This window comes from Nanorana parkeri, unplaced genomic scaffold (assembly GCF_000935625.1).
Source record: "Nanorana parkeri isolate BGI_ZX_2015 unplaced genomic scaffold, ASM93562v1 scaffold2081, whole genome shotgun sequence".
NCBI classification, from domain to species: Eukaryota; Metazoa; Chordata; class Amphibia; order Anura; family Dicroglossidae; genus Nanorana; species Nanorana parkeri.
Genome location: NW_017308349.1, coordinates 132,368 through 144,506, shown reverse-complemented (window position 1 = coordinate 144,506; position 12,139 = coordinate 132,368). Strand labels below are relative to the sequence as shown.

General features: G+C 39.5%; 1 protein-coding gene across 1 annotated transcript in view; it reads left to right on the top strand.

The window, feature by feature from the left end:
* EIF1AD (eukaryotic translation initiation factor 1A domain containing) overlaps window positions 1-7,354 on the top strand; it is a 27,213-nt gene extending 19,859 nt beyond the window's left edge. Inside the window, exons 6-7 of the mRNA XM_018572594.1 lie at window positions 1,228-1,389; window positions 7,192-7,354. Of these exons, the coding sequence (XP_018428096.1) occupies window positions 1,228-1,389; window positions 7,192-7,354 (325 nt within the window). The remainder of the gene's footprint in view (window positions 1-1,227; window positions 1,390-7,191) is intronic.
* Window positions 7,355-12,139: the final 4,785 nt, after the last annotated feature.

Here is a 12,139-nt window from a genome sequence, read left to right as displayed (position 1 = left end):
GGGGGGTTGCCTTCCTCTCATATCAACAGTTGGTAACTGTGGGCATAGCGTTCTGTTTAAGGCCTTTTTTTTTTTCTTTTCAATTAGGTTGAATTTGATGGACTTTTTGATGTCTTTTTTTCAACCTGACTATCTGTGTAACTAGAGACGGGGATCCGCTGTGCCCGGTGCGGCTGGGCCCGGCACAGCGACTCTGTCAGTGGAGATCAAAGGGAGATCAGTACTCCTCTCCTGTCCCCGAATGCAGGAAGTGATGTATATTACATCACTTCCGCATTCCTCTGTCACTCTCCGGTATAGAAGACGGAGAGAAGCTGATGAAGCGGCTTCTCTGGGGGTCCCTAGGTGACATCAGGGGTCTTGGAGACCCCTGCTGTCTCCATAAAGAGGACCTGTCATGTGAATTGGCTATCACATAGTGGGTTTCTTAGCCCCCTATGTGATAGCAATAAAAGTTGTGTGGAAAAAAAAGGTTTTAAAAAAAAATATAAATAAGCTAAAAAAGTAACAAACATTTTTTTTTTAAGTCCCCCCTCCCCCCCACGTACACACGCAAACATGCGTCGGGTGCACCAACCTGCAAAAACGTGCCACACATGTTACCTATTGCCACGAGCAATAATTTTAGGCCCATGAATCACTGATAACACTAGACTGATGAGCAGTAAAAGCTTTTATGGCCAAATTTGGGTATGGTCATTTTCTGCAATTTTTGTGGGCGCGCACAATTTTAAGGCTTGACATGTTTGGTGTCTACCCGATGTGATCCCCACCTTTTTATGTTTTACTAAAAAAATTGGGGTGATAAATGTTCCATACCATTTCAAAGGGAAACTGTTTTTTAGTTTTCAAAATTTTGGGTACTTTTTAGTTATATAGTATAAAATAAAAACCCCAGTGGGGATTAAATACCACCAAAAGAAAGCTCTATCTGTCACCACAAAAAATGGTATAAAATTCATTTCAGTACAGCGTTGCATGACAGAATAAACGCCAGTCAAAGTACTGCAGTGCTGAATACTGAAAAATGGCCTGGCCAGGAAGAGGGTGTAAACACCCCGGTCTTCATGTGGTTAATGTAGCACTACACTAAACTGAGCAAGAGTCACCGTGGACCCTGCAGTCTTTGACTTACTCAGCCAGTCATATGAGGAATTGTCATTTAAACGATTAACCACTAAATATAAAGCACAGATTTTCTTTGTACCAAATATATTTTTATTGCAGCAACAAAGAAGCAGCTGCAGAATCTATGACTGGGAAGACGTCTGCAGCAGAAGACCGAGATGAAGACTCTGAGGATGACTGTGATCTGTTTGTCAACACCAACCGTGTCCAGTACCAGTACAGTGAAGAGGAATCGGATAGTGAGGAAGAAGGGGAAACATAATGTGTGATTTACTCTGTTAAAATTTTTAGAGATACGAGTAACTGTCTCAGTGCCTAAAAAAGAAAATGGACTTAAAGGGCCAAGCTGTTTGGAATAATATCAGGTTTGGATCATTTTTTTTATGATCAAATATGAATGATCTTGTGATGAGGTCAGACTGTTGTGAAACAGTAAGTTAGTTCTAAAATTCTAACTTTTTCTTCTTGTTCTACATTCCTTAATTTGAAGCACTGAACTTGATTTGACATCTTGAAGAAAAAGTATAATGTATTTTCAGTGAACACATATCTTGAATTATTATTGCATTGTTTATGTTAAAGTAGTGTGTGATTTCTTTCCAGTTTTTACATCCTTCATCTTCCATTTTTAGTTTTATCATTAACCACTTCCCGTCCAGAGCAATTTCTTATTTGCTCACACACATGATAAAACCTGAAAACAGCTTAAAATCCCCTAAAAAATTATATATTTTCTGAAAGTCGAGGCCCTGTAGAAAAAAATAAAAATGCTAGTTGTGTTTTTTTTTTTGACAATATTTGTGCAAATGTTTATTAAACCAGTATTTTTAGGATAAAATACACTAAAATTAATTTAATGCACAGAAACAAATAATAATCATTATTTTTGAAATAATATAAAAGAGGGCGTCATGTTGGTTAAATGGATAGCACACATTGTCAAGCCTTAAAATGGTGTGCACTCGTTAAAATAAAAAAATAAAACAGTACTCAAAATTGCCCAATATTCAATACTTTAAAGGAGAGCTATATGGAGAGTGAAAATCACTCAGCCTCATAGTTCTAGCTGACCTGTGACAATGAAACGTCACAGGTCGGCTCAATAGATCGGGAAGTGAGAACACATACAGTCGCTCGCTCACTTCTCGATCTATCCCTGCAGAGAGCCATGACTGTCACTGCTCCCTGCAGGGATTCCCCCCCCTCCCCTGTCTGATCCTCCAGCGCTGACTGGCGTAACGGACGGGGGAGGGGGTGGGTAAAGCTGGCTCTGCCTCTAGATTGGCAGAGCCAGTTGTCAATCACGCAGCTGGGTGGATCTCAACAGTGATGTCAGGATCCGTCCCGGCCGCTGCGTCTCGGTATACCGTGGGCTGTAGCTCGCGATATACTGAGCTTTGGGTGACGGGAGGAAACTAGTTTGTGTCCTCCCGTTAACCTTAGGAGAACTATGGGGAAAAGCCCTGACCCCATAGTTCTCCTTTTAAAAGCCTGCACTATTCATGCATTTAGTGTTAACTGTGAGTGATGGCATTAAAACTATTGCTCTTACTAGGACGTTCACGGTGATATGTAACATTTGTGATGCAATTGTCAATTCCACACGTAGGCGCACCTGACACGTTTGCATTTGTATGGGCATGTACATGGGGGTGAGGAACTTAAATAAAAAAAAGTTTTGTTTTTAACATGTGACTATATTTTAACTTTTTTTTTAACAACTTTATTACTATCACATATATATACAGGGCCAGGTCCTCCTTATGGAGACATCAGGGGTCTATTAGACCGCTCATGTCACCTTTGGATCCCAGATTGTGCTTCTTTTGCGGCCACAGTAGCCGGAAAAATTACAGGCTCAAACCAGAAGTGATGAAATACACAGTGCTTCTAGTTTCAGTAATCAGAGGAGATCAGCCCCTGGAAGTGTGCTGATTTCCCTCTGATCCATGTGCAGAGACCTGCTGTGTCGTTCCGAGCCCGCACAGGGACAGCCATCACCATCTATAAAACAAACAATAAACGGTATTACAGTCCTGAAGGAATTAAAGATAGAAATGTATAGATTCATTGCTATTCGAAGCAGGGTAATTTACCTACTACAATAAGGGCCATTGTTGATGGGCTTTTGTTCTCATCAAAGGGAATGCAACATCAAGTTGAAAAAGGAGGTAAACCGAATGTCAAATGCACTTGCAATGATCTCAGAAGCGTCAAAATCATGCTGCATTTGCAGCCCAAAGTATTTTGACACTGGACCTTACTCTGCCTAACTTTTTAAAGCAGACCTTGCACCCCAGATTTAACCAATCTTCTTTGTGTGTGTCACCATAACGTCCCTTTAAGAAAAAAAAAAAGCTGTGTAATGGTAACTGCAGCATTCATCTAAAAAGCATTTCCAAGTAAGTCTCCAAGGCCTACTGCTTCAGTACCGGTGGCATAATCAGTGCCTTCCCAAAGCCAGGGAAGGCTATGTCACCAAAGTCTGCAGACAGATTTGAAAATCTAATAACAGAATCTTGCGAATATATGGTATGTGTATACACGCATGCACGTGCAGAAACCTGCTTGAAGGCTCTGGTGACATAGGTTTGCAGAATGCTGTGAGAAGGCATTGATTGTCATGAGTGTCTGAGCTCGGGGCTTGGTAGGTGGAGAGCTGATAAGTATTTTTTTTTTTTTAACTAGAGCTGCCATTTTAATGAGTTACACAGCTGTACCATGAGAAAATAAAGGAAAAAATACTTGGAAACATAGAATACTAATGAAGCCAATTCATCTATGGACTGGTAAGGTATTGGTACAGTCTATTAAATTTTTGGGTTGCTTTGAGTTTAAATGCCCAATCTACATTTCTGCTTTTATTGTAACTATACACTGGCAAAAAAAGTCACACACTCTAATATTTCATTGAAGTGTTAAAGCCGATAATCTGTTGTCTATGGCAATTCCCAATATATGCATGAAGAACACTTCACTCTCAGAAAGCAAAAAAGGTTTTTGTTTATTGGAAAAAAGAGTGTAGCTTATAGCAAAATAGGACACATATCTAACTAAATTCCATTCCCATACTAGGATAAGACATATGAGAACGGAGAAGAGGATGTAAAAGAATACATGGCTATATGTGTGAGACGACAGGATGAAAACAAAAATCTTGTACTGCATATTTCTTAGCACAGCAATCTAATTAAATAGCAGCTCTAACTTACAAAATGACTTTGGTTAGCACAACTCTAGATAGCGTCTTACACATTACCCGTTTTTGTTTATTTATAAACACTCAAAAGTCCAATGTAAGATTCCATGGCTTAGGTATTTTCCCTTAGGCTGGTAAGGACAGTCCAAACCTATGGGAGGGCCTTGGTCTTCATGTTCCAACATGGTTGCCTTTCCCTGAGATCCTGAACTAATTCGGAGGACAAATATTCGCCATCAGCAGGTGCTATGTAGATCACTGTGGGTGAGGGTGATTTGGTCTTGCTCTTTAGGGGATGTGTAAAAGCCAGGGATTTGCAACAGCATATCACAATTTTCATTGCAAAAAATAAACATGAGAAATAAAGCCATAAAAAAAAAAAAAAATCATAGCTATCTCTTTAAACCAGCTGCAAATTTTACCAAAGAAATCTCCAAATGAACTGCCTACTGCAATACTTCCTTCTTAATCGGTGTTGTCTCTATACAATAACTCCAGGTCAGTACTAGTAAGGTTAATGGCCTCATCTAAAAATGAGGGTGTAATTATTATTGTCATTGTTTCTATCTTTCAGCCTGTCCATGAGGGGAACCAGGACCACACTATATCCTGGGTCACTATCTTCCTGGAGACATGTTCGACATATAGAGGACTTGTCCATTTGCCTCCCGCTTCTGGACTCGGATTTACCGTTTAATGTCGTGTATATTTAATACTCATATCCCTAAAGGCCCCACGCAGGCTCTGTTACATGCTACAGTACCTGGCTTGACTACATCCCAAGGGTCTTTGACACATCAAATCTTCCTTGCAGCCAAATTGACCTTGGCAAGCAATTGGAAAAAACAACTTATCCCATACAACAATATTATGATCTATGAAAGACTCCTGTATACTAGCAGATACACATACCATTTTTTTAAATATCTGTGAGCCTTGGATTTTACACCAACACCCTGAATTGGATGTGGAAACCCTTAGACACCTAAAAAGAGGCTTCTCAATTTAATGAGTGGTGAGGTGGGTGCACCCCTGGAGGCTAACTGCGAACCTTGTAAACCAACTTTAAACTAATACCAATACGACTCACACCGATGGACTCTCTGACTTTCCCCTCACCTTTTCCTTTTCTATTCTCTCCTCTGCTTTATTCTCTTTTTTTTTTTTAATATATACTAGAGGATATTTGCATAGTGCTTGTGACCAAGGTCTGCCTTATTACCTGAATCACATTATCTGAACGATATTTGTCACCGCATCCTATGTGAAATGTCCTGTTTATTTTTTTTCATGACAAAACTAATAAACATTTTGTTACAAAAAAAGTTTACATTTTTGGATCCAACTTCTCTTGCAGTAGCTGCAGAGAAAGAGAGATTAGAAGATGCGGCAGGATTAATTGACAAAATAAGGAGACATATGAAATCTAACACTCCGCAGTGTAAGGTTACACCCAGTAGTGAGGGACATGACAGAAATAGATGGTCAGTGCAGGGAGATGTTGTTTGGTTTTATTGTGAAAAGCCAGGTCCTATGAAAAGACAATGCTGGAAATATCAGAAAGATTCACAGATAAAAATCTGGGAAATAGAAAATTAAAAGTCAATTTCTGTACCATCGGCTCTCCCATGTTCAAAAGAAAGTATTGTAGATTATTTTGCTCCAGTTATCAAATGGCTACAAACATTTCTGTTTAAGGCCTTTTTTTTTTTCTTTTCAATTAGGTTGAATTTGATGGACTTTTTGATGTCTTTTTTTCAACCTGACTATCTGTGTAACTAGAGACGGGGATCCGCTGTGCCCGGTGCGGCTGGGCCCGGCACAGCGACTCTGTCAGTGGAGATCAAAGGGAGATCAGTACTCCTCTCCTGTCCCCGAATGCAGGAAGTGATGTATATTACATCACTTCCGCATTCCTCTGTCACTCTCCGGTATAGAAGACGGAGAGAAGCTGATGAAGCGGCTTCTCTGGGGGTCCCTAGGTGACATCAGGGGTCTTGGAGACCCCTGCTGTCTCCATAAAGAGGACCTGTCATGTGAATTGGCTATCACATAGTGGGTTTCTTAGCCCCCTATGCGATAGCAATAAAAGTTGTGTGGAAAAAAAAGGTTTTAAAAAAAAATATAAATAAGCTAAAAAAGTAACAAACATTTTTTTTTTAAGTCCCCCCTCCCCCCCACGTACACACGCAAACATGCGTCGGGTGCACCAACCTGCAAAAACGTGCCACACATGTTACCTATTGCCACGAGCAATAATTTTAGGCCCATGAATCACTGATAACACTAGACTGATGAGCAGTAAAAGCTTTTATGGCCAAATTTGGGTATGGTCATTTTCTGCAATTTTTGTGGGCGCGCACAATTTTAAGGCTTGACATGTTTGGTGTCTACCCGATGTGATCCCCACCTTTTTATGTTTTACTAAAAAAATTGGGGTGATAAATGTTCCATACCATTTCAAAGGGAAACTGTTTTTTAGTTTTCAAAATTTTGGGTACTTTTTAGTTATATAGTATAAAATAAAAACCCCAGTGGGGATTAAATACCACCAAAAGAAAGCTCTATCTGTCACCACAAAAAATGGTATAAAATTCATTTCAGTACAGCGTTGCATGACAGAATAAACGCCAGTCAAAGTACTGCAGTGCTGAATACTGAAAAATGGCCTGGCCAGGAAGAGGGTGTAAACACCCCGGTCTTCATGTGGTTAATGTAGCACTACACTAAACTGAGCAAGAGTCACCGTGGACCCTGCAGTCTTTGACTTACTCAGCCAGTCATATGAGGAATTGTCATTTAAACGATTAACCACTAAATATAAAGCACAGATTTTCTTTGTACCAAATATATTTTTATTGCAGCAACAAAGAAGCAGCTGCAGAATCTATGACTGGGAAGACGTCTGCAGCAGAAGACCGAGATGAAGACTCTGAGGATGACTGTGATCTGTTTGTCAACACCAACCGTGTCCAGTACCAGTACAGTGAAGAGGAATCGGATAGTGAGGAAGAAGGGGAAACATAATGTGTGATTTACTCTGTTAAAATTTTTAGAGATACGAGTAACTGTCTCAGTGCCTAAAAAAGAAAATGGACTTAAAGGGCCAAGCTGTTTGGAATAATATCAGGTTTGGATCATTTTTTTTATGATCAAATATGAATGATCTTGTGATGAGGTCAGACTGTTGTGAAACAGTAAGTTAGTTCTAAAATTCTAACTTTTTCTTCTTGTTCTACATTCCTTAATTTGAAGCACTGAACTTGATTTGACATCTTGAAGAAAAAGTATAATGTATTTTCAGTGAACACATATCTTGAATTATTATTGCATTGTTTATGTTAAAGTAGTGTGTGATTTCTTTCCAGTTTTTACATCCTTCATCTTCCATTTTTAGTTTTATCATTAACCACTTCCCGTCCAGAGCAATTTCTTATTTGCTCACACACATGATAAAACCTGAAAACAGCTTAAAATCCCCTAAAAAATTATATATTTTCTGAAAGTCGAGGCCCTGTAGAAAAAAATAAAAATGCTAGTTGTGTTTTTTTTTTTGACAATATTTGTGCAAATGTTTATTAAACCAGTATTTTTAGGATAAAATACACTAAAATTAATTTAATGCACAGAAACAAATAATAATCATTATTTTTGAAATAATATAAAAGAGGGCGTCATGTTGGTTAAATGGATAGCACACATTGTCAAGCCTTAAAATGGTGTGCACTCGTTAAAATAAAAAAATAAAACAGTACTCAAAATTGCCCAATATTCAATACTTTAAAGGAGAGCTATATGGAGAGTGAAAATCACTCAGCCTCATAGTTCTAGCTGACCTGTGACAATGAAACGTCACAGGTCGGCTCAATAGATCGGGAAGTGAGAACACATACAGTCGCTCGCTCACTTCTCGATCTATCCCTGCAGAGAGCCATGACTGTCACTGCTCCCTGCAGGGATTCCCCCCCCTCCCCTGTCTGATCCTCCAGCGCTGACTGGCGTAACGGACGGGGGAGGGGGTGGGTAAAGCTGGCTCTGCCTCTAGATTGGCAGAGCCAGTTGTCAATCACGCAGCTGGGTGGATCTCAACAGTGATGTCAGGATCCGTCCCGGCCGCTGCGTCTCGGTATACCGTGGGCTGTAGCTCGCGATATACTGAGCTTTGGGTGACGGGAGGAAACTAGTTTGTGTCCTCCCGTTAACCTTAGGAGAACTATGGGGAAAAGCCCTGACCCCATAGTTCTCCTTTTAAAAGCCTGCACTATTCATGCATTTAGTGTTAACTGTGAGTGATGGCATTAAAACTATTGCTCTTACTAGGACGTTCACGGTGATATGTAACATTTGTGATGCAATTGTCAATTCCACACGTAGGCGCACCTGACACGTTTGCATTTGTATGGGCATGTACATGGGGGTGAGGAACTTAAATAAAAAAAAGTTTTGTTTTTAACATGTGACTATATTTTAACTTTTTTTTTAACAACTTTATTACTATCACATATATATACAGGGCCAGGTCCTCCTTATGGAGACATCAGGGGTCTATTAGACCGCTCATGTCACCTTTGGATCCCAGATTGTGCTTCTTTTGCGGCCACAGTAGCCGGAAAAATTACAGGCTCAAACCAGAAGTGATGAAATACACAGTGCTTCTAGTTTCAGTAATCAGAGGAGATCAGCCCCTGGAAGTGTGCTGATTTCCCTCTGATCCATGTGCAGAGACCTGCTGTGTCGTTCCGAGCCCGCACAGGGACAGCCATCACCATCTATAAAACAAACAATAAACGGTATTACAGTCCTGAAGGAATTAAAGATAGAAATGTATAGATTCATTGCTATTCGAAGCAGGGTAATTTACCTACTACAATAAGGGCCATTGTTGATGGGCTTTTGTTCTCATCAAAGGGAATGCAACATCAAGTTGAAAAAGGAGGTAAACCGAATGTCAAATGCACTTGCAATGATCTCAGAAGCGTCAAAATCATGCTGCATTTGCAGCCCAAAGTATTTTGACACTGGACCTTACTCTGCCTAACTTTTTAAAGCAGACCTTGCACCCCAGATTTAACCAATCTTCTTTGTGTGTGTCACCATAACGTCCCTTTAAGAAAAAAAAAAAGCTGTGTAATGGTAACTGCAGCATTCATCTAAAAAGCATTTCCAAGTAAGTCTCCAAGGCCTACTGCTTCAGTACCGGTGGCATAATCAGTGCCTTCCCAAAGCCAGGGAAGGCTATGTCACCAAAGTCTGCAGACAGATTTGAAAATCTAATAACAGAATCTTGCGAATATATGGTATGTGTATACACGCATGCACGTGCAGAAACCTGCTTGAAGGCTCTGGTGACATAGGTTTGCAGAATGCTGTGAGAAGGCATTGATTGTCATGAGTGTCTGAGCTCGGGGCTTGGTAGGTGGAGAGCTGATAAGTATTTTTTTTTTTTTAACTAGAGCTGCCATTTTAATGAGTTACACAGCTGTACCATGAGAAAATAAAGGAAAAAATACTTGGAAACATAGAATACTAATGAAGCCAATTCATCTATGGACTGGTAAGGTATTGGTACAGTCTATTAAATTTTTGGGTTGCTTTGAGTTTAAATGCCCAATCTACATTTCTGCTTTTATTGTAACTATACACTGGCAAAAAAAGTCACACACTCTAATATTTCATTGAAGTGTTAAAGCCGATAATCTGTTGTCTATGGCAATTCCCAATATATGCATGAAGAACACTTCACTCTCAGAAAGCAAAAAAGGTTTTTGTTTATTGGAAAAAAGAGTGTAGCTTATAGCAAAATAGGACACATATCTAACTAAATTCCATTCCCATACTAGGATAAGACATATGAGAACGGAGAAGAGGATGTAAAAGAATACATGGCTATATGTGTGAGACGACAGGATGAAAACAAAAATCTTGTACTGCATATTTCTTAGCACAGCAATCTAATTAAATAGCAGCTCTAACTTACAAAATGACTTTGGTTAGCACAACTCTAGATAGCGTCTTACACATTACCCGTTTTTGTTTATTTATAAACACTCAAAAGTCCAATGTAAGATTCCATGGCTTAGGTATTTTCCCTTAGGCTGGTAAGGACAGTCCAAACCTATGGGAGGGCCTTGGTCTTCATGTTCCAACATGGTTGCCTTTCCCTGAGATCCTGAACTAATTCGGAGGACAAATATTCGCCATCAGCAGGTGCTATGTAGATCACTGTGGGTGAGGGTGATTTGGTCTTGCTCTTTAGGGGATGTGTAAAAGCCAGGGATTTGCAACAGCATATCACAATTTTCATTGCAAAAAATAAACATGAGAAATAAAGCCATAAAAAAAAAAAAAAATCATAGCTATCTCTTTAAACCAGCTGCAAATTTTACCAAAGAAATCTCCAAATGAACTGCCTACTGCAATACTTCCTTCTTAATCGGTGTTGTCTCTATACAATAACTCCAGGTCAGTACTAGTAAGGTTAATGGCCTCATCTAAAAATGAGGGTGTAATTATTATTGTCATTGTTTCTATCTTTCAGCCTGTCCATGAGGGGAACCAGGACCACACTATATCCTGGGTCACTATCTTCCTGGAGACATGTTCGACATATAGAGGACTTGTCCATTTGCCTCCCGCTTCTGGACTCGGATTTACCGTTTAATGTCGTGTATATTTAATACTCATATCCCTAAAGGCCCCACGCAGGCTCTGTTACATGCTACAGTACCTGGCTTGACTACATCCCAAGGGTCTTTGACACATCAAATCTTCCTTGCAGCCAAATTGACCTTGGCAAGCAATTGGAAAAAACAACTTATCCCATACAACAATATTATGATCTATGAAAGACTCCTGTATACTAGCAGATACACATACCATTTTTTTAAATATCTGTGAGCCTTGGATTTTACACCAACACCCTGAATTGGATGTGGAAACCCTTAGACACCTAAAAAGAGGCTTCTCAATTTAATGAGTGGTGAGGTGGGTGCACCCCTGGAGGCTAACTGCGAACCTTGTAAACCAACTTTAAACTAATACCAATACGACTCACACCGATGGACTCTCTGACTTTCCCCTCACCTTTTCCTTTTCTATTCTCTCCTCTGCTTTATTCTCTTTTTTTTTTTTAATATATACTAGAGGATATTTGCATAGTGCTTGTGACCAAGGTCTGCCTTATTACCTGAATCACATTATCTGAACGATATTTGTCACCGCATCCTATGTGAAATGTCCTGTTTATTTTTTTTCATGACAAAACTAATAAACATTTTGTTACAAAAAAGTTTACATTTTTGGATCCAACTTCTCTTGCAGTAGCTGCAGAGAAAGAGAGATTAGAAGATGCGGCAGGATTAATTGACAAAATAAGGAGACATATGAAATCTAACACTCCGCAGTGTAAGGTTACACCCAGTAGTGAGGGACATGACAGAAATAGATGGTCAGTGCAGGGAGATGTTGTTTGGTTTTATTGTGAAAAGCCAGGTCCTATGAAAAGACAATGCTGGAAATATCAGAAAGATTCACAGATAAAAATCTGGGAAATAGAAAATTAAAAGTCAATTTCTGTACCATCGGCTCTCCCATGTTCAAAAGAAAGTATTGTAGATTATTTTGCTCCAGTTATCAAATGGCTACAAACACCAGTTAAACTTAAACTGTAGTAAGATGGGGGAGATCACCATCCCGGGCCAAAGCCCAGAGCAGTGAGCCCCACAGGCAAGCACAATAGCTGACAATCAAAAAAAAATCAAGACAATCAAATTTCATCTACCTGAAGAAGAAAATAAAAGCATGTACCAACTA